At 50.2% G+C, this 26,690-nt stretch overlaps 2 protein-coding genes across 4 annotated transcripts in view; both read left to right on the plus strand.

Moving 5' to 3' along the window:
* LOC102560400 (Golgi integral membrane protein 4) overlaps window positions 1-10,221 on the plus strand; it is a 63,401-nt gene extending 53,180 nt beyond the window's left edge. For 2 of the 3 annotated variants that reach the window (XM_019476521.2, XM_014596083.3), the window contains exons 11-14: window positions 2,863-2,930; window positions 5,017-5,187; window positions 7,915-7,986; window positions 9,656-10,221. In XM_019476521.2, the coding sequence (XP_019332066.2) occupies window positions 2,863-2,930; window positions 5,017-5,187; window positions 7,915-7,986; window positions 9,656-9,766 (422 nt within the window). In that variant the 3' untranslated portion in view covers window positions 9,767-10,221. The remainder of the gene's footprint in view (window positions 1-2,862; window positions 2,931-5,016; window positions 5,188-7,914; window positions 7,987-9,655) is intronic. The other variant, XM_006269152.4, reaches the window with a different exon arrangement.
* A 10,549-nt stretch (window positions 10,222-20,770) lies between these two features.
* On the plus strand, window positions 20,771-25,062 carry FNDC10 (fibronectin type III domain containing 10). The gene has a single exon (XM_006269153.4). It carries the CDS (start codon window positions 22,341-22,343, stop codon window positions 22,968-22,970), a length of 630 nt encoding a protein of 209 aa, XP_006269215.3. The 5' UTR covers window positions 20,771-22,340; the 3' UTR covers window positions 22,971-25,062.
* The last annotated feature ends 1,628 nt before the right edge of the window (window positions 25,063-26,690 follow it).

Consider the following 26,690-nt stretch of genomic DNA (forward strand, 5'->3'; position numbering starts at 1 on the left):
CTTGCACCAAGGCCGCTATGCCCCATCCACCCTCATAGACACGTTCAGCTGCTATTTCATCTTTAAACAACCTGCTTGCAACAAGTCCCCTCTGTGGAATCAAGCTAATTGCTTCACATCAAAGCAGATTCCTCTCTGGAGGGAACAGCCGTGCTGTGGGGGGTCAGAGAACACCGTGACCAGCCGGGCTTGACCTCCATGTCTTAATTGGAATCAACACCCTAGGGAGTGACTTCACCGCCCCGGCCATGCGACTGTCTAATTGGGAGCACTGCCGCCCCGAGGGCTCTTGTTTGATGTTCCAAGAATATGGAGTCACTGCTGGGGATGTACAGCACAGACACTGCCCCTCCCTGTGCAAGGCCCTCGTTAGAGCTGCTCTCACGGAGGAGAGTTAATGAACAAGATGGGGAAGGATCGTTCTCAAAATGGATGAGTCCCCTTCGCACCGCCCTGCCGCTTCCTTGGGAGTCTTAAGCAACATTGCAGGCAGGACTAGGTCTTTTCTGTCCATTTTGTTTTCACTCTGGACGACGTCTCCAGGCTCCTAGGACGCTGGATCAAATGGAGCATGGCTTGGACTGCAAGCCTGGGAGAAGAACTGCCTCATCACCCCAGAAGGAGAGACTGGGATGCGTTCTGGGACCTATATAGCTTGAAATACGCAGGTGTCTATGGGCACACTCGGTGTGCTACCATCTAGGTAAGGAGAGCAATGGGTTTGATGTGTTCATTCTGAATTAATTAATTAATGCAGAACTCCTTTCATTATACCCCTCGCCACTTGAGTTTGCTGTCTGTGTGTCCTGCTTTGCACCTCGCCAGGTGGTGGGCACCACCTCAACAGGACTTTCTTCTCAACCCAAAAGTCCCTCGGAGATATGACTGTTGAGGGCTGTGGTCTTACTTGTCAGCCACTCAAGCCACTGTGGGACATGGTGGGTGCATCTATATGTGCTATTAACATGGAGCAATAAACTCCAGCTCATATTGCACTGGAGTTCATTGCTCCCAGGTGCCATGTCTTCATGTGCGCCTGGCGAATGCAGCACATTGAGCTGGGTCGGAGCAGCCCTAGCTGGCATGGGACCCAGGGGGTCAGCCTGCTAGCCCAGGGCCGCTCGGACCCATCTCAACGTGTGCAGAGGGGCTGGCTGGGGCACAAGGGTGCTCCAATGTGGGACTAGCACCCTCCTGCCCCTGCCAGACCTGTCAGCATCTACATGTACATTGCTGCGCACTAAAGACCACTGCCACAGGACAGTACTTATATGTACAAGCACTAACCTGCGGTGGAGTTGATTCATTTCTAGCGGCCTAATAGAGCTGCGCTTGCAGGTGTTGAGACTACTGTATTGCTAATTGGGCAGCCCCGCACTAAATATCTCGTGTAGATGCGCCCAGTGTTGCCACCTTAGCCGTGCCAGTCTAGGGAACGAGGGAGCAGAAACAGCATCCTGCTACGTCAGCCCTGTGGTCTCAAGCTAAATATACGGTCAGCCCAAACAGTCTGATGCGGCAGGACGTTCACCGTTATCCATGGCTACGTGCTCCTATGGTCCCTCTATCAGTGCTTGGAGTGACTGTTGCGTTCAGGGCCAGAGCTGGGTCCTACTGGTGAAATGTGGATCCGGGGCCAAATCCGATGGGCTCTCGGTCCAGGCTTTAGGTCTGGGCCTCCCTCTCATAGAAAGCAAGAGCTGTGCCAAGCCCAGTGCCGCTCTCCAGCCTGTGCCCAAAAGTCAGCATAGCTAGCGACCTTGCTCCCACTAGCCAACCCTCAGCAGGGCTGCTCTTTCCTCCCGCCCCAGCACTGTGCCTTTTATTTTGTCGTCGTCTCGTTATCAGCAGCCCATGCCCCAGCAAAGGTGCAAGCGGCACTGACCTGTAGCCCACGGTGGCACATTTTTGGCCGCGAGTGATGCTCTGACTGGCTGCACAACTGGGTTGTTGCCATGGATACCGCCCAGACTCCGCAGGAGCCCAAGGGAAAAACTGTTCCCTGAAAACAAGATTAGTGCCTGAGCAGCTGGCGGCTCAGAAATCCCACCGCCCTGCAGCCGGACTCCAGCTATCTCGCCACTTCCCGGGGCTCAGAGGGGTGGACCTGACGCGGCAGGGGGCATCGAGCCCCCGAAAAGGAGACGTATCACTGCAAATTCCTTGCTGTTACTGTCACCTGCAATCATTTTTCCTATATCCTTGACTTAAGGGAAGAAAGTGAACGGCAGTCCCCTGTCTTATCCCATGTACAAGGTACAGATTGTGCCTTGCGAGCCCTGCAGTGATGCAGCCCCCCACTTCCAGCCCTGCCAATGCAGTAACTCTGGGCTATGCAATTATTTGCATAGTCATTTGCATGTGTTTTTTGCTGTTCCCCACCTTACTAGTTTTAGATACGGCAGAGATTTTTTGTATCGCCAACATACCCCCCACACTTCGGGGGTTGCCATTGTGGGAGGTGGTGTTGGCAGAGCAATGGGGGGCCCTGGAGATGTGTGGAAGGTATGGGTATTGGCACGGGGGGGGTGCAGCCGAGGCAGCAGGAGACCCTGTGTTTGGGCTAGGGCAAAAATGACTCCCAGGTTGGATGTTGGGGCTGAATTGCAGGACCCCACTGGCCTCAAATGCAAAAGTTGCCCCTTCCCTTGCCTCTAGAAGTAGTAAATATGAGCTTGTAGCCTGTTTAGGTGCTGACTAGTGAAGCAGGCAAGGATGATACCATAACTCACCATCACTGAACAACAGCACTAACCTACCACAAACAGGGCCCCATTCATACCAGCCACGGTGTCTTTTGCTGCTCCTCTAGTGAGGTGTTTGGATTGAAGGGCCTACTTTTCACATCCTTTTTCCTTGCAGATGCTGGCATGATTGAAAGAGAAGAGAACTTGAACTCTCAGAGGGACACAGCTGCCCAGGAGCCAATGGTAAGATGAATCACTCAGGTGCCACCTAGGTACCTCCCGTGGGTCTGGTTAGAAAGACCACTCTTCGTATTATAGCAGATACTAGAAGCTGCAGGGGTGACAAGGAGGGAGAAGATCAGTCTAGAGAGGCCCTGATTAAATCCTCTGCCCTTTAACACCCTCTGAGAGACAGGACTCGGGGCTGGGTGGACCTGCAGTCTGGCCCAGTCTCTTATGCCCGTAGATGCTGTCAGTGTCACCGTCACTCCAAAACCTTCCTCCCGGCTCTAGAAGTTTTTTTTTTAATGAGGGACAATGGGGGATTATTGATTTTAGTTTTTAACACAACTCCTATTGAAGTGCTCAAGGGAAGATGTGATCAGCACAGTACTGGGAGCCAAGAGTCTTCATCCCAGCTCCTGCCACCAGTTCTCTGCAGACCAGCCATTCCCTGCCTCAGTTTCCTCATCTGAAAAATCAGTATAATTACCCACCAGTGAGGTCAGGAGGCCCAGAACTGGTCTGTGCGTGAGATGGGCTGTTGGCAAAGTGGTTTTCCATAATCTGTTACGGTGCATCTCCAGTTGGGAGTTGGCGCCTTGCTCTTCTCGTAGGGATGAATAGGAGACGAACCCTGGTTAGATCCTGCCTCACTGGGAGGGGGCCATGGGGAGATGGTCCTGGTCATAGAAAAAGGGGTTACAGTATGGAGAGGGCCAGAGAAGAACAGCGTGGGTGGAAGGAGAGGGCTCAGCCATTTGCAAGGCTCCTCCAACAGCAGGGAAAATACACTGGCACGAGCTCTGAGGAAGCATCATTGTTTGGCCCTGTCTGTCAATTAGCTGAAGGGCTCTAAAGTGCTTTGAGGGTGTGAAGTGCCAAGTATTATTGCCCCTTCACTTTTACAGTCCCTGGTCAGCCTTTCTTCTCCGTCTGGGAGAGGCTGAAGGAGAGAGCAGCTGCTCCCCTGTGCGGTGAGAGAGGAGTAGTAACCTCGGAGAGAAACAGCTTTCCCCTGCCCCTTCCATCCCTGGCCTCCACACAGAGCGGCTTGTGTCCCCAGTGATGCTGGGGTTGCAAAGACCACAGCCAGGCCTGCAGGTCACTGCACCAGGGGAGGACTCCACAGTGGTGTCACAGCCATGACCCCTGCACAGTCGCCTTCCTCTGCCTCCCCGGCGAGGACACAGCTGTTTCCAGTTGGTATCTCTCCCGCATAGGCATCTTGGTGTTGCTTCCGCTTCTCTAGAAACAACAGCCTCCCTTGGGCGGAGGAGGACGCCATAGCAAAATGAGAGCAGATATTAAGCACAAGAGATGATTTCCTTCCCCCTCATCCTCAGCTCAGGCCTGACGTGTCCGTCATCAGGCATATTTGTGGTGCGGGGCAGAAGTCTTGGCTCTCCCACAGTCCAGAGCAGTGGGTGCTTTGACATGTCTCCTGAGAACATCAGTGCCTAGAAAACCATCCGTGTTCTTTTGGGCAGGAGACTGTCCTAAGTAATTACAGCAGGCCTAGTGTGTCGCCTTTTTATTTAAGGCAACTTTCCTTTTGAAAGTGGTTTAATGCATAGAGATTGCAGCCGCGTCCTATCCAGGGGTTGATTTGGGGTCATCAGTGTGTTGCAAACGAGCTCTTCCATCACAGCAGGGCAAACCAGTTTCCTGGCGTGAGTGTTTGAGTGTTGCTTTCCTTCCTCCCTTGCTCAAGGCTCCAGGCATCACCTTGTTTGAGCTTTGTTAACACTGAAGCCTGGTAGAGGTTATCAGGAGTGGAACCAAACTGGCTACCCTGGAAAGACCCCTGGAGTGGACTCAGGATGGGATAGCAGCAGGGGTGAGGGCTGTGGAAGGAGAAGGCAGAGTTGCCAGCTCTGTGTGACCCCATCCCCTCCTTTAACTGTACTGCTTGTGGGCTGATCTGAGGGCTCCCGTACAATGAGCCTGGAGGAGGTGGGAAAGGCCTTCCTCCCGGAGGCTGCAGTCTCCGGCTGCCATTCAAGCAGCAGCTCTCCCAACTCTCCAACCTTGTTGGCTCCCTTGGTGAGACCTGGATGCAGTCATGAGTGGGACCAGCCTGGTGTTAACGAGATGCTTCTCTCCCCAGTTGCCCGATGACGCTGCAGACCCAGCCCAGGATCCCAACAACCAAGGGGAAGACGAATTTGAGGAGGCTGAGCTGGAGAGACCGGACTTTGAGGAGAAGCCAGGGGCCTCAGACAAGTTCAAGGAACACAACACACCGGAGAAGGAGGGGACAAAGGAGAAGCCAGCGAAGGTGATTAAAGGGATTGGAAGCCACTTCTGTAGGGGTATGGGCAGGCAGGAGAGGGCAGGTGCCTTCAAAGATTTCCCACCCACCGACCTCTATGGTGTACCACCAGAAACTGCTTGCAGGTATGCCGTGATGAGCCGGCAGTGAGAGAGTCCCTCCTGCTCCTAATTTTGTACAGCTTGAGTCTGCTGAGTCCATTCCAAATTTTCTTTTGGCCCCCAAAATCCACCAGGAATGCTGCCATCCTCTCTCACGCATCTTGCTCCAGTGGTTGGTGCACTCACATCCCATGGCTCCCATTCTCCGCTCAATAGTTCTGCAACACATTTTTCCCTTCTCCAGTGCCAGGCTGGGACCTGAGCATCCCAGCGCCATCGGTTCATTAGGAGTGAGGAGAAGGGTGAAGAAATTTGATTGCATTATTCCTATTGTGACAGCTTGCCATCTCCATTGGGTTGGTGAAGCCAAGGCCATGGCTTACACAGCCCTGGTAATGCTCTGCTTCTGCAGGTGAGTGGTTTGGACAGGGTAGGTCTCCTAGTCTCGGGGCCCACTGTTGCATTCAGTAAAAAAAATCACTTTAAACAATAAAGTGTTTAAATCAGAACTCATTGCTCTCAGATGCTGTTGAGAGGCCAGGACCGTAGCAAGATTCACACAGGGATGAGGTACACATGTGGATATCAGCAGTGTGCAGTGGTGCCACAACTCATTTTTGCTTTGCCTGATCAGAGTGGCTCCCTCTCTTACCTACTGGGAATCAGGATGTCCCCTAATGAGACTAGTTCCAGGGGGCAGAGGTTGATTATCCACATCTACTACCAGGGACTGCTTCTGCTTTAGGCCCTGTGGTGCTGGGCAGTGTCAGAGGCAGGCTGCTGGCCTCTGTTGACCTTGGGTCCAGCCCAGTGGGGCCCCCTCCTCTGTGACTTGTCTGGGGTGGTCTTTTGGTGTCAGTGGCCCTTGCGAAGATCCTACCTGCTTGCTTGCAGAAGGGAGACATTTATTTTGCCAAGTGTTTCCTGCTGTCTGGAGTCAGATTCTGCAATGGGGAAATCTGAGCTCGTTTTGACAAGCTGCTGAAAGTTCTCCTTGTCACTTGTTTTTAAAAGGAGCATTTTGTCTGTCAGGCTGTAAAGTGATGATCAGGAGTAAAGCTTAAAAGAGTCCCAAGCGAGTGAAACAGGTCTTGAGAGAGCAACTGTGTCTCCTGCATTGCTGTACAGAGTCACTTTGAGACCCTGGACAGACGCACGCATTACCCTGGGCAGTGTACGTTGTTTTTTTATGCTGATGTACATCATGCTGGGATCAGGAGCAGATTGACATGCAGGTCTCCTGGGGTAGCTCACACAGTAAGTGACTGTTACTTGCACCTCCCTGCTAAGTAACGCTACCTGTTTGCCTTGAGCAACTGGTTACCTTTGAATGGTTGAAGACAGACAAAACCTAAACCAGTGGCAACTACACTGGCATAGTTCAAGCATTGATTCTTCCAAGGGTAACTCTCAGGCTGATTTGCCCCTACGTAGGCTTTTGCATCATCTGTCAGCTTCTTTTTTCCGTCAGTGTAACGCTCACAACAACAGCATAAATGTTTTGTCTGTCCAGGACCTGACTGTGAAAAGAGTTAGCACGTTAAATCCTTGCCTTCATACAGGACTGGGGTGAGCTGATCACACTGTACAGGCAGAAGGCAGGTACTTTTGGAGGAGTTGTGAGAGCTTTTGTAGTGAGAACCTGTACTGACTTTTGACTCCTTTCAGATGGCAGTGATGTTTCGTGATCAGCTTCTTAACTATAAACAAGCTAGCATGTGCATACCTCACTGCCTTCTGCTAGAAGGAATCGGAGCTGCACGGCTGCGTATTGTAAGACCTGTCCCGGTGATGGGAAATGGTGATTCTCCTTCAGTTAAAGCAAGAGGGGCCCATTGTTTTGAGGACTTTCCATCCCATGAAGTTTCAAAGCAGCCCGCCGTGAGGTCCTTTGTAATCATTAGCTTATTGCAGTCCAGCTATTGAGAAGTCTCTCTCTCACAGTCTGGATGCTGCAGGAGTCAGAACTATGTACAATGCTAGTGATAAACAGGATTTAACTCTTAATCAGACTTGCTCAGCGAGGGGAAAGTAGATAACATAAAATAGCAGAAGAAGCCAAGATCCTTTTGTAGAAGCACCTCTCCTACCTCCAGTTTTTTCTTGCTTACATATTTTTCCACTGTCTGAGCCTGCTGCTTTGTCTGCCCCTCTCAGTCTTGATCTGGCACCAAGTTTCTGTTCCACCAGCTGGTTTTCTGTAGCCAGGGCAGCAAGCAGGCTTGGGGTTAGGGTAGCCCTGAGCAAGGCTACAGTGAGCTCCTCCCAGATCTGGTGGGTGTTGGAACGGGTAGCGAGCTGGCTCTATTCCTGTTTGTGAGGCTTTTGCATGGGATCCCAGTGCAGGTGGCTCTTCACGAGAGCACCGTCCACATGGACCAGATGGCCCCTGGCTGCTCAGATGGGAAGTGACAGTGAAATGCAGACCTGATCGGAGTGGCTGTAAATCAGAAGCTCTGTAGACTGTCCTTCACGGATGTCCCAAGGTCTTGATTCAGCTTCCTCTATACCTTAGGACAGTCCTGTTCTCCAGAGCTGCTTGACTATGCCCTGGGAAGCAGGGGAGGAGGTGTTCTTCCGGATGATCACACCAGGCTGCTGTAGTAATGTCTGCCCTGCCTATGTTTTCCAGGAAGCTGTTGTACCCGAGAAGGACAGGGAAGACCCCCTGGATGAATACCAAGAAGATCAGGAGCAAGAAATTGTATGACATTGATGTCCCCTCCCTGCCCTCTTCTGCAGGACGATTGTTCCCTGAGTGGGTTTGGGAATAGGAGCCAAGGTCAGCCCATCAGTGTCTGAACAGCTCTGATGGATCCCCTGAGGTCCTGCTGCCTGCTTGTGACACCTCCTCTGGGCACTGATGCCCCGTGTCTTGTGCAGCACCCAGCACTCTGGGTCCCAGGTGCCTTGGTGAAGTATGCAAACAGGCCTTGCTTTTCAGAGTTGTTGGTTGTAGCCATGTTAGTCTAAGGACGTAGGCAGACAAAGTTCTTTGGGTAGATGTGATATCTTTTATTAAATCAACCAGAAAAATTGTTCTTTGCAAGCTTTCGGGCACACTGGTGCACACTTCTCACAAAACAGCCATTCTCTCTCCAGTCTCTCGGTTCTGATCCTCAAAGGGGATTTACAAAACACCTTTTGTAGGTGAGCCTACAAACTTCACTTCATAAATCTACTGGATACAAAACACCATGAACTAAATATTTGAATTTTCGTTTTCACCTAGGAGAAATTTTACAATCTTTGCATTCTCCTATGTCTGAGGAAGGCTGAGTGCATCCGAAAGCTTGCAAATATTTTTTTTTTTGCAAATATCTAGTTGGTCTAATAAAAGATATCACCTCTGCCATGAGTTCTGATTCCTTTTGCCTGTAGGCCAATACAGCTACAACCTGTATCCCTGGACTAAATAGAGACATTGGATTTATGGCACATTATACCCTGCCTGCTATCCAATAACCCCAGGTAACCTGTGTGCATTTTACCAGCTACATTGTATCACCAGCTCAACATTCCCCTTTCCCTCCTCTGCACTTACCTGTCTTGCACCTAATGTCTCCCATTCCCTCTCATCCTCATGGCCACGCATTTGCATTTTCACAGACCTACGTTTTGCATATTGGCTTCTATTCTACCCAGGAGAGCACACAATTCACCACCAGACTCTCTCTATACCTGAAGAAGGGTGTTTGTGCCCCAAAGTTTGCAGAGAACAGTTTTTTCCAACTAGTTGGTCTAATAAAAGATATCACATTTACCCAAAGAACCTTGTTTGCTTTTCAGAGGTGCATCCCAAGATACCATTGATTTCAGGGGGAGCGGCAGGCAGCCAGCACCTCTGAAAATCAGGCCCCTAGTAACAGTGGAGGCAAATGAGGCTTCAGATGTTTTAAATCCCCCTCCTATGACACACTCAAGCCATTGGTTGTTCCAGGTATGGGGGATCTGCAGGCACTTCTTGCCCCTCCCCAGACCCCTGCACAGCCCAAGATGGAACTTTTGGTTTATTTTCTGGTTGCGACTGACTGGCTCTCACAGTGCTGGGCATGGGGGTGTCTAAAATGAAACTCTTGGGTAGCAGGTTTAAAAGTAACAACAGGAAGCTTCCTTTCACACTGTGTATAACTAACTTGTGGAGCTCATTGCCACGACATGTGTAGCTGGGGGTGTCCCCAGGGGTTTTGAAGCTGTTCTGTGCCAGGGGGGCTGGACGGCCTGTCCTCATGGACCTTCTTGGACAAAGGGTTATTATGTGGTTTCCGCAATGGCGGTTATTATGTGGTTTCCCCTTCTTGTCCTGCATCCCTGTGCGTGAGCTTCTCCCTGCCTCTTTGGTGCTAATGTCCCCTCTTTCTCCCTGCCCATAGGAAGACCATGGAGGGGAGGTGGATGATAATGATGACCTGGAGCTGGTCCAGGAGCACAAGGACCATGCGGGGCTCCAAGGAGCTGGTGGCAAGAAGGACGATTACTACTGAGTGCTGGCAGCCCCAGCAGAGAGCAAAACGCCGTGGGAGCAAGGGACGGCTTCATAGCTGGAAACCCCTGCGGTGACCTGGATCCAGCATTAACCCCTGCTGAGGAGGGGGAGAAACAGGATGAGACGAAGCTTGAGAATGCACATCCCTTTTGCGGGCGTGGAGCTGTCCACCCCCTGCCCAGCGGTGTAGGAAGGAGAAGCGCGGCTGGACTCGCGGTATGGCTGAGCCCTGCTGCTTCTCTCTAAGATGCTGGATTTCTCCTTGGTTTTTCACGCTCTTTTCTTATTTTCCCCCTGTTTCGGAAGAAGAGTTTGTCTATTTTTTACTGCCTGGGATGCGGGAGGGCTGGAGTATCCGCAGATCTCCAAGACTCTGCCAGAGGCATCCACCTGAGCTGGATTCTGAGACATACTTGACTGATCTGTAATACAAAGCAACTGGTCTTTCTAAGAGTGTTGGGTGAATGGTGTTTCTTTACAGCATCATCCGCTCCTACCAGGGGGAGGTAGGGAGGGAGGGCAGTCAGCTTGGGTCATGGCAGGAAGCGTACCCTCTGCCTGAAACATCACCAGGGAGTGGTTCCAGCTCCTCACCCCTTCCCTCCTGAGCCCCCAGTCTGGAATCAGTCCCCACCTGAGGCAGCAGACTTCCTGCCTATGGCAGGGGGGCTGGACTTGATGATCTTGTCAGGTTTCTTCCAGCCCCTAATGTCTATGAATGTCTATGAATCTATGAAAATCTATCTTTTCCTGCAAAACTCAGAGCTGAAAGCAGATCCCTTCCCCCTTCCTGCAGCTAGACTTTTGTGCTAGGCACTGAATGACCCCATATGCCTTGCTATGTTTCTCAGTATTTGCATCAGAGATGGGGCAGGTGTTGAAATTTCTCTGTTCCTGAAGAGGATGTAGCAGGGGAGTTTGGAGGAACAAGGTTTTTCCAACACAGCAGCAGTGCATCTTCTCCTGTAAAGCCCCAGAGCTTTGATCCCAATTACTTCCCAGGCATTCTTAGTGGCAGGTGATTTGTGGCCTGCCTATAAATCATGCAAGCAGATGCCATGGTCACCATAAAGCACTCCATCATCTGCCCATGGGGCTTACTGTCCTCCTTGCAGTCCACATCAGGTGGCACTGCTGGGTGAAGAGAAGCTAGCAGGTGGAGCTGACAGTGGTGGGGCCGTGGGAACGGCTCTGGTCCTTTGACCAGCTGTTCAGTGGTCAGACTGGTTCAGTCCTATCACCTGTAAGGCCAATGTTTCCACCCAGTGAGCTAGGGGCACCTCTGGATGGCATAGTAGTAATGGTTACTGCCGATAACCAGGAAAGGGGAGTCCACAACCAGAGCACGCTTGCCTGGTTCCAAGCAGAGCCAGCACGCTCCTTAACGAGCAAAACATGCTCCTGGAGTTTGCTTCGTACCATTGATTACCCCCCTGATGAGCAAGACGTGCAGTCCTGTGCCCTTGCAGCCTTGGAACTGATGGGACCTAGTGGATTCAAGGCTGCTTGGGAGGTCTCGAGATAGAGGGCTGCGGGTCAGCTTCATCCATTATGTGGTTAAACGGAGCACACTTAAATTACAAAGTAGATAGTGGAGCAAGTACGTCCTTTGTGGACTTAATCCATGGGCCGGTTTGTTCTTTACCATATAAACAGCAGGTGACAAATTTGGGTTGATGTTGTGTTGTTATGCAGTGAAGGGGATTATGCACTTCTGTCTATTAGGAGGGTGCCAACTGAACAACATGCTGGGAATCAGGTTCAGTTGGTTTCCTGTAGCTGGATATCAGATCAGCTTTTCTCAGCACCCCACAGTTAGAAACCACTGAATGCACCCAGGCAGCGGGGAGAAGACTGGTGTGTGGTGCAGGCACTATGACTGGGGAGTAAAGGAGGACTTGGGTAGCATCTCTGATGTCTTTCATAGAACATCCTTGAGATCGTGATGATGTCAATCACTGACCACCCCAGACCTGACCTAACAGGGCACCAGCAAAAGTCTTGATTAGTAGTTTTCATTACTGGCTGCTTCTTCCACCTTATAATTAGTGTTGTTATTTTGTACAGCCTTCATTGCCCAACAAGGCTGGGCCTTTTGTTTGGCCAATATTGATTTCACTCCTGCTGTTCTAATGGGGCTTGACATTAAGAGGCCATTCTTTTACATCTTGCTCATCAGCGGGGTAATCAGCAATGTGAAGCAAACTCCTAGAGCATGTTTTGCTCGTTAAGGAGCATACTGGCTGCCAGCTCTGCTTGGGACCAGGCAAGCATGCTCTGTTCCTGGATGGTGACCCCGGTGCAGTTGTGGAACAGTCATTCCTATGCAATCACCAGTGCAACTTTTCTATAACAAACTTGGTTACAAAACCCTGAGCTTCTCTCCAGCCGGGAAGGGACACTGAGCACTCTCTGGTGTGAGGCACTGGACGAGGCATCCCTGGCGCCTGCTCTTGGATATAGCTGCTCCCATGCTGGAGGCAAGGAAAAGGAACTCATCTTCCTAAAGCCGCTCTTCTCTGGGGGTGAATTTTACTAGCCTACCCCCAGCCCCTTCGTACCCTCCATCCTAGGACCTGAAAAGAGGCCCTATAAAAAGGAAGGGCTCTTGGGTTGGCAAGTCACAGCACCTTGTGGGAAGTTCCTCTCCATTCCCCATCACTACATGTGCAGACCATTGTTAGTACCAAATCAGCATCTTGTGATATCTTTTTTTGGTAGGTCTGTCACCTACCAAAGAGCCCAAGCAGCAGGCTGATACTTCCCTTACCCCAGCTTTAAAACACCTTCTGTTTAAAGAGTAATCAAAAAGCGTGCATTAAATATCACAGTAAGCACCACAATAAGTGGGGAATGTTGCTGCTATCTGAGTTCAAACTTGGAGGGGGAGGAGGCCTTATTCTGCATTATGCTGCTAATACATGTTGGACCCACTTCTCTCTTGCTAACAGAATAAAGGAGTGACTTAGCTGAAGATAGTGATGGAGAGGGATTAAAAATGGGCCTGTAATGTTTTCTTTAACTTCGGGGCCCCAGATCATTCTGGCCCACTCTTGTCAGTCTTGTGGTCTCGGCTATGGGGAGAGCTGGGAACTGCCAAATGGTAAGTGTAGCCTGAAGGTTGATGATGGGCAGCTGAGCCTTTCTTAATTGGGAGCAGGGTGCTACTAGCTCCATGCTACATTTCTGCATCATCAGGGATGGTGAAGCTGGCCTTTTGGTGACCTGATGTAAGTATGCTGGAAGCTGGGTTGGATGGGGGCGATGCGGGAGAGGAACTTAATATTTATCCGGGGTGTCTCTAGACATCCATCGCCAGATGGGAAGGATCACCAACACTAAATGATAATTGATGGGACCCTCTGGAAGGACAGCAGCTGGGAGGACTGGCACAGATTCCAGGTGGCTGTGTTCATCCTATAGCACAGTTTGTAACCCCAGATCCGTGCTGATGCTCCTGATGAAATGCTAGTGTGAGATAAAAACGGAGGCAAACGGAGTAGCATGGCACAGGTTCCTACTGAGAGGAGAGAACTGTTTCAGGGGGAGTAAGGGTTTCCGCCTGTGGCTGCCTGGCCTATAAGCCCTTATCTCACCTGGAAGGGCCCATGGAGAAGCCAGTAGTTTGAATATGGCAAGCAATGCTCCCTTCCATCCTATTTAAATATGCAGTTAGCACTGCTGATGGTTCTCAACAACTTGAGAAGGAGCCTGGTGCCTAATTAACAACTTGTTCATTAGCAAAAAAAAAACTCCTGCTAGAGCAGCTATTCCAGGGGCTTAAGGATGGGAGATTTGTTACAAGCTGTTTCTTCCCTGTGAGTCCTGACACTGAACTAGGGGTTAAAATTTACTTCTACTCTGAAATAAGCTGTGAGAAATCTGTTTCCGCTGTTGCAGAGCTGCCTACCGCAGCCTGGCAGACCTTGTTGGAGACCTCAGGGACAGAGCTCCCATCCTTTGGTTCCAAGAGCACATGCACCCACTGGTAAGCGTGTGCTATGGGGTCCCCTTCTCCCCCCGGGGATTTGAGCTGTGATGCTTCCCAGCTGCAGAGATTTAGCTCAGGCTAATTGCTAAGAGCACGCACTCCTGCCAACTTCAGTGCAGTTGGGTAGCAAAAGCTGGGATCAGAGGCTGACCCGAAGAACAACGTTAAATCCCAGGCCTCTGTTTCTACCTGGCTGATGCTCTTGGAGTCTGTCGATGCTGTAGTTACTGCTGTGACTAGTGTAGCATGGAGACACCTGAGCAGGCTTTCAACCAACTTCTTGACAGCAAATTCTCAGAAGTCTTAATGCAAAAAAGGGATGTTGGTACAGGCTAGCTGATGTCCTCTTTGTGACTGGGAAGGTGGCTGGCTAATGGGTTTCTAATGCTCCACCCAGCCGAGCCAATAGCTTCATGCATCATGGGGCTCTTCTTGTGCTCTCCAGCTTGGAGACCAGTGCCATGGGTTTGTAATCTTGCTCCAGCTGCTGAACCAACAGGGCTTTCCCTTCTTGGCTTTAACCCCCAGAGGTCTTCAAGTTGCTTTGCTAATCGGTGCATCCCCGTGAGAGCTCATGCGCACACAATCCATGAGTGCTCTTCCCCGATCCCACATCCTTGTATTACTTGCCTTTTTGATGGCAGCAAAGGATGGAGTTTTCCAAGCCTGGGCCACGCATCTAAATAATCAGGAGAGAGAAATGCAGCATATCCAGCTCGTGCTATTTGGTGCCCTTGCTGGCAGCATCAGCAAAGCAGCCGGGGACAAAAGGCAAAAAGCCTTCCCTCTATTAAAAGGATGTCGCTGGCAGCCAGAGGGTAAGCCCCAGAGTCGGCCTCCTTCCCCTGTGGACACCATACCACAGCCTGTTTCAGTCCACTGCCTAGACTGCCCCAGAATGATCCTTAAGTGAAACAGTTAATATCGTGCCAAAGCTGTGCGTTTGCCTCCCAACCTAGCTGCGCTGTGCAACACGGCTTTGGCTCCGCTGCCGGCTATAAATAGCACTTTTCAAAATAGATTCATCAGATGAGAACTTGTCTGCCCAGCGCCTCCCAGCTGGAAACGCCCCTGAATCTCAGCTGGGCCATGGAGATGTCACCATGTCACCACCCAGCATCTGCTCGGCAGCGGCACCCGTTGTGAGATGAACAGGAAGCTCTCGGTGACCCTCAGTTTTTTTCCTTCCACTCTCTTATCAACCCCTTTCCCTGTTCATTTTCACCTGCGACTCCTGGCTGGTGTTAGTAGGTACAGGTCTCATTAAAGGCGAGCTAAGTACTGGAAATAAGCTCCCAGTGGCGATGAGGCCGCATGCTGATTCAGAGGGACTCAGCAGGGTTTATCTAAATTAGGAGGCTAAATTCCTCATGCCTGCGTGTCAGCGATGAGTAATCTTTGAAATGACAACTTGGAGGGAGTACAGCAGCTCGGCCCCAAATATAAGACTCCCTGCTAAGAGAATATATTCACATCTCTCTGCTCTTGCCTACTGGCCTCTGCTGAGAGCTAAGCATCTTTTCTCCAGGGACCGTCTGCCCAGAACCTAGTATCAGCACAGTGTCTTCTGGCTTTTGCAAGCTTTGGGAGGGCTGGGTCTTAATTATCTGGATTATAGCATGGTGTCCCCTATATAGTACCTCCTTTGGGGTCCCATCTGAAATGGGAGGAACAGGAGGGGTTATCTAAACTACTTCTGCTGCCTGGATGACAGAAATAGAAGAGCACCCGAGTGGCACAGGTGGTTCTGCCTACCCGAGCACAGACTATAAGAGGTGTTTCTGGTCCTGTTTTCTCCCTTGTAGGCTCCCCCAAAACAGCAAAGCGCTTGCTCCGAACAGCAGAGAGAAGCCCGGTGGAGTTACTGTGGATTGGGGGTTAGGAACAAGGAAGAAAGTTTAGTTAAAGGACTTGGTCATCAAGAGAACAGATGTGGAAGTGAAGTTTTGATTCACGGATTTCCCTTGACAGACTTGTCTGCCCAAGGTACATGCTGCCGTACAGTACAAGGACATGGATGCTGTTGCTAACAGGTGTTGATGGATGCACATTGGTGGCTGTAGGACAGGATGATATTCCTTGCTGTAATCTTCTTGCTTGGCTGTATTAACCTATGTTTTAGGGACTTAAGACAAACATCCCCTCCGACCCTTTCACAATGCATTAAGAAGGGATCTTGCATTTCTATAAAGAAGCATGTTTCCAGGGTTCACATCATGGCAGTGTATTACATTTTGGATTCTCCAGCCCAATACATCCCAAACAGCTCATGACAATGTATGCTTATAGTTAGTTTCTGTTAAGTCCAGAATTAACTTCTCCACACTTGTCTTAGAAACTTCTTTGGGGTGATGGGGCTTACTATTCGATTACGTAGCATACAGGGATTAAGCCTGGCAATTGTCTAAGAGGATTTAAATGAGACCTGTCCTATGGGAAACATTTGAAATGGATGGACAAAAATGCTCTGAACTGTATTTTAAATTCTACACAAACAAACTGCTAACAGCTACCAATAGAAAATGAATGTTGCTCTTGTTTCTGTTGATGCATAATGCTTGCTTACTCCGTTTGCTCTCTGAAGAGGACTAGTTGTCATTGGTTGTTTGAATTTCTGAATGACCCAGGTCCTTATGAAATGCCTTTTGACCCAGGTCATGGCCTGTAGGGCCCAATCCTGCCAGGCCACAAGAACCTGCAACTTTGACTTACTTCTTGAGGCCATGCAAAATTAGGCCTTTTCTCCCAGCTCAGCCAACGCACTTCCACTCCTCTGTCCCTTGTTAATCTACATCTGGGGTGGTGGGGGCTCTTCCGAGAAAAAGACAGCCCATTACGCTGAACTCTGTATGGGCACTACAATATGGAGAAATGTTTTCTGCAGAAAGATGAGGCTAAAGCATGCTTCCTTCTTGAAAAGCAGGAGTCTCTCTCAAAAAAAACTGTGCCCAGGGCTCAGAGGTTGTGCTGTTGGAGTGCATCCCCTTGAAGAGGACTGGTGATAAAGGCAACAAGACTTTTCCTGCTCATTCAAGGACATTGATTTTAGGGTCAGGATAAAGGAAGTATGCCCGTGATGGAAGGATATGTCTAAACTGCTGTGAGTTTCTCAGCTAGATGGCTGAGACTGCTCTAGGAGTTATCAGAGGGGAAGTAATAACACTGTTGTGTGCTATTCCCAGTATCTTTCCAAACTCGTGAGGAACCGTATTGGTTTGGTCACCTGCAGAAGCTTACCAGGAGTGACTACCATCTCTAACCTGCTGCAGCCTTGTCCAGACAGGGCCTGGCTCAGGTGCCCTCACTCCATGAGCAGCCCTGGCTGACTTCACTGGCATCGTGCACGAACAGTACTATTGGCACAAGTAGAAATATCAGCACTGGGCCCAAAGACAGCAGTAGTGCCTAGAATGACGTGTTGAGAAAGTGTGTGATTTTTCCCCAGAGTGGGAGTTGCAAAGCAGCCATGGGCACCCCTTTGTACTGCAAACCATTTAATGAGGCACCTCTTTGCTGCTACTTTGAGAAACATTTTACCTTCCCATGCTCAGTACCTGACCTCCGTCACATCCCTTAACCGAGGAACTCAAAGCACTTTGCAAGTCTCCATTCATTGATTGTCAAAGCAGTGCCATCACTGGAGCAGAGCCTGTTTTGAAAAGCGGACAGCAGCCCTTTACCAACCCCAAAGAGACGGGAGCTCAGTGAACTGGGAGCTGGCTCTAAGTCCCCTCTGGACACCTGCATCTCTTACAAAAAAATGCAGTTGGGTCTTTAATGGTGGCATGCCTTTCCCCACATCACTGTAAGGTTCACAAATAAGTTAGCAGCCTCTACAAGGGGGTGTCTTCGGCAGCACGGCATCTACCACCATACTGGTGCAATGGGTCGGTGTCTACTCGGACGGGAAAACCTTATCACTGACCCGCTAGCATCTCTTCCTGGACCCCCTCTGTTGTTTGGTCTCTAATCCATGGCTCTCTGTGACAAAGTAGACCTAACCCAGTTTGTTTTGTGGAGGCAAATTACCCTCCTATCAATCTGCACAGAAATTAGTGGCTGAATTTGCTTACTGGGAGTATAGCAACACTGCATTTTAAAGACAAGTCATTTAGATTAGAGGGGGTGGCTCCACACCAGACCATTTTGTCATGTAAATGCTCAGCACACCTAAAACAAGACTATATTTCAGCAAATCTCAGACAAGAGTTAATTATGTTTTGAATGCATTTGAATAACAGCTCTAAGGCAAGTGATTTTTTTTTTTTTTTTTTTTTGAGGCATAGCACTTTAAACAAATTCCATCGAACTTCAGAGCTTCAATTTTGGTTATATATCACATTTCCACAAGCCAAGAAAAATTCCTGATATAGAAATGCAAAACCCTTCTCATCTCTTCAGATCTCTCAGGCCTGACAGATACTGCACGGAAGAGAGGACGCCAATGTTTAGGCTTGTACTTGCTGTGATATTTTATGAGGTTGCTTCCTTTCCAGTACCTGTCTGTTTAACCTTGCACAGGCTGCTATTAGGACAAATGTCCCAACCATACACATCAGTTATTCTGTCCTAGCACCACAGCTGAGATTCCCTTTACTTCTCCTTCAGAGCGATACTTGAGGGTGCTTTCATACATTTGCTTTGATCCCTTTTTTTTCCATCTCACCTATTGGCATTCTGGTCTCATCAGCTGAGGTCTGTGCTGATTTTATTTATTTATTTTTTGGTCCTGCAGTTAACATTGATTTTTAATCCATTTCCCCCCGCCCACCACGTTCTTAATTGATCAGCAACCACTTCACCTTTACGCTTGCTCTCCCGGGTGTGCACGCCAAGGTTACTGGTGCTGACTGCAGCATCGATTGTACCAGCAGGGGCAGCAGACACAAAGCATTTCTTTGCGACATCAAAACGGCAGCAATTTTTGAAGTGGGATTCTTGGCAGCAGAAGGAGCCGGTACAAAATTACAGTGCATCTTTCTATCTATTTATTTCCATCTATACACTAACTACTGAAATGAGGCTAACTTTAGTGTTGAGGGGCTGGAAGAAACTTAAATCCTCTGCACTCTGTGCAGTATTTAATATGACGTTAAAATCCAGAGGATGGGCCCCTGTGTGCGGTGAAATTTGGGGCTGAATGAACCCATGGTGTCACTTTAAAAAGCCTCAACTTGATGAAGGGCTCTCAAGCATATGTCTGAGCACAGCTAATTATCGTGCAAATTTTTGCTATGAACAGGTTTGTGTTTGAACCAGAAATCACTTTGGCTAGGGACAGAAATTACACGTAAAACTGTATAAAAGATCAGAAACTGATTCAAATCTGTAACACAACAGAAACGCAGTGCACGCGCACAGCTTTCCAAATGGCTGAAGCCAGTTTAAGATAAGCCTGGATGGATGTAGTATCAGACTTCACTGATTTTGAAGTTAAACCGGTTTATTGAACTTCTGTTTCAAGAAAGATTCAAGTTAACTCAGTCCCCCAGCATCCCAGGATGCTTTGCACCTCCCCTGCAAACCACCCCCCTTGTAGGGTGGGCAGGATAGCCTTGGCCCAAGCTGTCTGCTCCAACTGAGCCGGGAGGCACGCTCTTGTGCTCCCCGGCTGCTGGCCTGGGCCACCGCAGACATGTGGCTACATCAAAAGTGAATGTCTGTTCACTTGCTTATCGGTTCAGTCTACGCAGCTTAAACTAACCTGCGAAGGCTGAATCGATTCAGCCTCGGGCTGTCTGACTCTCTGTACTTAGCCCTCGTGTTTAAATAGTACAAGTGAAGCCCCTCGTCCTTTACCCATGCCTAGGGTCTCACTTGACTCTTTCTGTAGGGAAAGGAAGGGAACTTTTAGTATTGCCAGAGACAGTGATAATAATGATCATTATTTTCACCATTTTCGGGCCCCCTTTCTGGTTCACTTTGGGCTTCTCTGCTGTTCAGATGCTCCACAGCCACAAAGTCTGCTTCTAAAACAGCTGGAGCAAACTGCAGGGTCAGGCGAAACCTGGAGGTTAGAGGAGACAGGACTCAGAGCAGCTTCCACCACCTGAATCATTCAAAATGTCCTGAGAGGTATAACTTATGTCTTTTTGATAGTTATTTAGGCATCTCCTACCTCCACCTTTCAACAGGGCCAGGGAGGCAAGAACACACTCCTGGCATCATTTTTTCAAGGCCTTTCTTAAGGCATTAGGCTGGAAAACGGAGAGGAGGCTGCTGCTGCTCCCCTTCTCCTCTGCACTGTAAGAAACAGCTGATCCTGGCTGGCGAGGGGAATGGCTTTGGGTCTTTCTGGGGGCTGGAAGAAATGACTGCAAGAGCTAGCACAGGGGTGGCCTTGCTAGCCCAGCAAGATGTCGTTCCTCTCTCACTTGCCCGCATGCTCAGGTCTCCCGAGCCACTTGGTCACCTATGAAGCGGCTCTGCGCTTATCCCCAGCAGCTGCTCCTGAGCACCCAACCTCTGCTGGAGCTGATAGCCAGGGTAGGGATGAGGTACCAGATCCACTAGTTCACAGGATCTGGAGTTGTGGGTTGCAGGCCTGATACCTACTTGCTGCGTGACCTTCGGGTGGGGTCCTGAATCTGCAGCAGGATGCAACGCGTCTCCATGAGGGCTGCTGTGGCACTAAGGCTGGCGGAGCTGTGTGAGAAAATGTCCCAGGAGAAGGCAGGGGTGGAAGGCCTGGTCCAGCAAACATTTCCCATCTGGTGCAGCGCTAGAATTCACCAGACTTGCTCACATGCATAGGAGAAAGCACTGCTGGACAGCAGCTGCACGGCAGAAGGGGCCCAGAGGCAGCAAGGAGCAGATGTGACAGCGCTGTGATCCCTGAGGGCAGAGAGGCCACGTTATTTCAGAACTACAGACTTTAAAGCCACCAGAGACCATCAGATCTTGTCTTCCTTCATGCTAACAGAGCTGGGCACCTGTGATGTGACTCGAGTGTGTTTTCTAGCACAGCAGCTCTCAACAGGTGGCATGTATGGACATTCGCTTCCCCAGGAGAAACTGCCAGGGGGGATTTAACCCTGGTTGTTCCCAGGTTATTCGTGCATTGTTACCTTGGGAGAAAAAGCCTGAATGTCTGGACACTCCTGGTGTCTTGTGAGAAACAAAGACTCTCCCAAGAGAAACTTCCTGGACAAGGCCCCTGTTAGACTCGGGCACCCTTGGAAGACATCGACTCCTAGCTTTCCCTCCGTTCCTGAACACTGTACAGCAACTCTTCTGCTGCAAAGCCCCCAGACAACCCCAGCAGGGTGGCCTGCTCCTAACCCTATGATGCCCAGATTGCCTGATCCGAGGATGATCCTGGCTCAGGGGTGACTTGGCAACAGCCTGTAAGTACATAAGGGGTGTGCATCAGGAACCGGGAGAACATCTATTCAGCAGGGCACCCCGTGGGAAGACGTGGTCGAAGGGTCACAAACTGTTGGAAGAGTGTTTTAGACTGGACATAAGGAAAAACTTCTTTACCGTCCGAGTCTCCAGAGTCTGGAACAGACTCCCCCCAGAAGTAGTGCAAGCTCCTACTCTGAATACCTTCAAGAAATACTTGGATCTTATCTTGCTGGGGTGATGTGACCCCAGCTGACTTCCTGCCCTTTGGGCAGGGGGCTGGACCCGATGACCTTGCGAGGTACCTTCCAGCCCTAATGTCTTTTTTTCCAAAAATATTTCTATCTATCTATCTATCTATCTATCTATCTATCTATCTATCTATCTATCTATCTATCTATAACTCCACCTCCAACACTCTGCCAAGTGGCCTTTGTGGCTCACTTGGCAGCTCAAAGCATGCTGGAAACCCGTTACGCAGTTTGCACCATACTACTGCTCCCTATACCCGTACCCCCACCCACTGCCCTCCTCTGAGGGACTAATCCTGAAAAAGTGTATGCCAGATAGGGTGGCCATCAGAGAGGACAGTCCGGTTGTCCTCTACTGATATGAAACCTGATGCCTTTATCCTCTATTTTTTTTCTTGAAGAGAAAAATAGAGGCCATAAAGGCGTTGGGTTTTGTATCAACAGAGGACAGAGTAGTAGAGAGACCCCTCTCCACCAGATGAAGTCTACCATGTCTTTCCCGTGGTCCTCTTCTGTCTTTCTGTAGTACCAATACCGTCTATGCAATCTATGCAACCTGACCTCTGTCGCAGCTCGCCCGTGCCGCTTGCCGCATCCCACAGCCACCGCATGCGGGGAGCGGCACCGCACCTGGACTCCGGGAGAACGCGGAGCATCAGGCCTCCCTTTGCCACCGCACCTAGACTCGTGGCCAGCATTTAGTGTCCCCCCTTCGCTATGGATCACGATGATAACGATCATTATGTTCACCCTTTCTGTGTGGTTTGCCTGTCTGGCCCTGCTGGGCACCATCCCCCCCTACTCCTTCATCTGCTCTGTGCTGTGCGAGGAGGGCACGCACTCCAAGGCAGGGCAGCATCCCCCCTGCTCCCGGGCATCGCTCCGGGCCGGGGAGGCGGCTCCCGCGTGACGCCAGCGGCGGCCGGGACGCCCCGCGCCTCCCTCTCTCCTCCGTCCCTCCCTCCCCTGGCTCCGCGGGATGCGGGATGCGGGCCGCGCTGCTGCGGGCGCTGCTGTGCGTGTGGCTGGGCGGGCCGCGCGCCGCCCCCGCGCCGGGCCCGGCCGAGCCGTGGTGCCCCTACAAGGTGCTGGGCGAGCCCCGCGTGTGCTTCCGCGCGCCGGCGCCCGACTTCCAGTGCGGCGCGCGGAGCTGCCGCGCCGTGCGCTCGGCCGGCGGCGCGCTCGTGGCCAACGTGCTGCGCAACGGCAGCGTGCTGCTGCAGTGGGCGCCGCCGGGCCCCGGCCCCGGGCTGCGCGGCTTCGCGCTCAACTGCTCGTGGGCCGGCACCTACACGCGGTTCCCGTGCGCCGCCGTGCAGCTGGGCGCCGCCTGCCGCGACTACCTGCTGCCCGACGCGCACGGCAGCGTGCGCTACCGCCTCTGCCTGCAGCCGCTCTACGCGCCCGCGTCCGCACCCGCACCGCCCCGCGCCGCCGACTGCGTGGAGTTCAGCCTGGAGCCGGCCGGCATGCAAGACATCGTCATCGCCATGACCGCGGTCGGCGGCTCCATCTGCGTCATGCTGGTCTGTATCTGCCTGCTGGTGGCCTACATCACCGAGAACCTCCTGCCGCCGCCGCCGAGCCGCCGCGCGCCCGCCCCGGACACCGCCTAGGGCAGCCGCCCCGGCCCCGGGCCGCGAGACGCCAAGGTGTTGCCTCTCGCCTTTGTGACGTCGCTTCGAACGCGGTGTTGCCTCTCGCCTTTGTGACGTCGCTTCGAACGCGGGGCGCTTTCAGCAGGTGTCCGGCAGCCCCGCTCTGCTTGGAAAGGCGGGAGGGAGCGGGGATGCTCTTCAACTTTTAGGAGGACAGCGATGATTTGAGTGTTTCAGAGCCTCCTTTTTGAGAAGCAGCTGTGGGGCAGGGCTGGGCTGGGCTGTCCCCCCGGGTTTGGGATGTGTCATACCCCGGCTGTGCCGACACATTTGAGGAAGAAGGGGGGGAAATAGTTCAGGAGGCAGAAATCCCAGTGACCAGTTGGCCAAACTTCCGGCTGCAACAGTACTGTGGTGGCCCCCGGCTCAGAGCAGAGCATTTTCTGAACTGCCAGAGGTTTAGACGGGCATTGAAACGTTTCATTTTTCTCCTGCGTTTTGGCCAAAGAGAGCAGATCAATAGCAGCTTCGGAAACCACCAGCCCATTGTGGCTTGGTTCAGAGCCCTCTTAACACTGTGGAAAGGGCTGTCCCTGACTTAAGTGGGTTTTGGATGCTCCTGGCTGCTCGGCTGCTCTCTGGGCCACGGGGACCTTGCGAACATCAGTAGGAGAGTTTGCCTTTGGCCTCAGCAGAGATAGGACTTTAGGAGACTTAAAACGTGGGATGGGGGAGTGTGGATCTAGCTGTTCTGTCCTAGGTTTCTGCCAGCAGAAAATTTCCCAAGGGTGAGCAGAGTCTGAAAACTGGGATTTAGGATGGGACTGTCAGCGCTGTGAAAAGACGCTCTGAATAAATACCCTCTCTTCCTCGGGCTGGGGAGAGGGCTGCACGCCACAGCTGTGGATGAGTAAAGTCTTGCAGCCACAGATCTCCGTCATGCAGTAGCTGAGTGTTTCTCACGTAGGAGCACTTGTAGCTAGTCACTCAGTGCTGTAGTTAATGAAGATTTTAGCCATACTCTAGGTATTGATGACATTGTGCCTTAGTGTTGAAGGTTTGTCCCATTGATTTCAGTTCTTTTCCTGTTCCTGTTGTAAACTTCACTGGAACACACCTATCTCCCATAGTGTTTTGTCTCTTGAATTCAGAAATAAACTTAGACTGACTATGACTTGAACTGTAAACCAGTGTAAATGACTTTCCTAGAGCTCCTACGTTAGTTTGGATTCATTACTGTAGCAAAAATACCCAGTACCAATAACTCACCAAAACAGATCAATCAAATTGGGGGGGGGGATTAGGCTTACATAGCAGGGTGCTATGGATAAATAGTCTCACAGGTGATCTATCTTATAAATGTGTGTGTGTACGTGCGTGTTTGTCTTCAGTTAGTGCTCTATTAGCATTTCTTAGGTAGGATGTTAGCATAAACCTTGTAAGTAGATGGCAAATGTGGAAAGTCTCTAGGATCTTGTATCACGATACCATATGTATACTAAGCATATGCGCGTAGCTATACTATCGAGATTGCATCTCTCCTTTCTTCCATAGCTGTTTGGAGCTATGACATTTTATTTGCTGTAGGACTGATAATTTGAGAGCAGTTTGGAAGCCGAAGGTCTGTTTCATCAGACAAAAACCTCTCCCTCAGTTGTTTCTTCATGTTTTCCTTCTCGCACTGCTTTCCCTTCGCTGGCTTCCTGCCTGGGAACCTTGATTTTAAAATAACCCGACAGTATTTAAAATATAATTTTAATTTTGAGATGAGCTCTGAAGGAGAACATCATTCTCTTTCCTCCCTGGAGAGATCTAATGATTGAAAAACATACAGTTATTTTGAGAATATGAAGTTTTAGCTCATAGATGAGTTCAGAGGTTTTGAACCCAGTGTGAATTCGACCCAGTCCTTCCTCCGGCTGGTTCTGGGGAGGGGGCAAGGGATATTGTGCATTTCTATCAATCCTGTCACTCGGTGTTGCTCTCTTGTCCTTCACCTTGCCATGAATTGACAGACTTGAAAGTTAACTTTATAACGAATGAGCCTTGTATCACCATGGAGATGACCTTAATGAATTAAAAGAGTATAATAAAAGGACGTGAAAATGTTTCCAATCTCTGACTGATGAGTAGGGGGTGGGTGTTTCTGCCCAGGGCAGCTTGCAGAGAGATGACCTTGTCTGTTGTAAAATTATTGTGGCATCATTTGTCACGCAAACGAAAACCCTGTGTTCTGCGGGCACCTGAACTACATACAGACATTGCTGATTTAACAAACCAGCCCAAGGGTGTTTTTTCTCCTAACAAATGGGTTTCCTACACGCACCATTTCTCCCTTTCCTGTTCTTGAACGACGTTCCACGTGTACGTGGGGCTGAACTGCTGCCAAAGGAGCTCAATTGAAGCCAATCCAGTGATTCCTAAGAGCCTTGGACCTGTCCCTGTAATGTTGATTGGATTTTGTGTTTCTAAGCAAATGATCTTTAAAACATTTTTCTCCCCCCTACATGGAAATGTTAATACTTTGTTCAGCTGCACAGCAAATAAGTGCCTTTGACATGCCTGGCATTGTTAGCAGTAATCAAGTGGCTCAGTTTTTGCCCATTTGCTTCTATTTTCAACAGCATGAGCAATCAAATAGCATTGCTGGACCGCCGTGTTCAGCGAGCAGCCGTAAGCATCATTATTCCCAGAAAGATTACTACGTGGCTTGTTTCAAGATCGCGCACACAATTTCTGGCACGGCCTGGCCTGGACTGGACTGGAATCTGGATGCCTTCGCTTTTTAATCTGCTTTGAAGAAACACAATCAGGTTTAACAAGTGCTTTATTTCCCAAATAAGGGGCTGGCTCCTGAGATGGTGCTTGTAGACATAAGCCTAGCGAAGCCCAGAGACATATGCTGCTTTACACCTGCTGGGGAAGCTGCCCATGCATTCTCTAAGAGCATAAAAATGAGCTGTGTTTTCTTATAATCAGGTGCGGTGAACACTGTATTTGGGCCAAACATTGCATACCTTCTAGTGAAGCCCAAGCTTTTCAGCAGCTTAAGAGAAAAGATAAACGCATGGCAAATAACTGAGCCATTAAAATCCTGGCGGTATCAGCTTCCATCCGCAAATACCACTGTCCCAAAGCTCATTTGGGTAGGTGCCAAATGGTGGCTGCAATTGTGCAGCGGGTGGCAAGAGTCTCAATGATTCGTTGGTCTCTAGTAGGAGCGTGGCTTTTTTGGCCCAAAGTGTTATTGGAACAGGAAGGCAAAATCCGCACCTGCCCCAAAGATCTTACCGTGTATACTCATGATTATGCTGGAAGAAGTAATAGTGAGCATGGCTGATGTCCTGCAACATGACCTACAGGTGTAGATCTCTACTCTAATCATGCCTCACAGAGGCTGAGATTCATTGAGGTGATGGTCTTTGGGAGTTTATTTTAAATATATACTGCACCCCCCACCTGGCCTCTCCATGAGCTGTTCTTAGCTCTTGCACCTGCCCTTGTCTATAAATCCAAATGACTTATTTCCATATGCACAAAAACACCTTTAGATCACGCCTATGCTAGTGTGAAGCTAAAGAAACTGAGCCTGAAAATTAATGTCTCTATTTACAGGTGAATCTTTTGGAGACGTTTCCATCCATATGTTCCAGCAGGATAAATCCATCTGTTAGAACAGCTCCCTGTCTATACATATATGGAAATAGCCTCTAGTCACAGCTGGATTTTATGCACCTG

Source organism: Alligator mississippiensis, chromosome 13 (genome assembly GCF_030867095.1).
Source record: "Alligator mississippiensis isolate rAllMis1 chromosome 13, rAllMis1, whole genome shotgun sequence".
NCBI classification, from domain to species: Eukaryota; Metazoa; Chordata; order Crocodylia; family Alligatoridae; genus Alligator; species Alligator mississippiensis.

What these genes read in the sequence shown, in the direction of transcription:
- FNDC10 (XM_006269153.4), top strand. Translation starts at nt 22,341, where the DNA reads ATGCGGGCCGCGCTGCTGCGGGCGCTGCTGTGCGTGTGGCTGGGCGGG.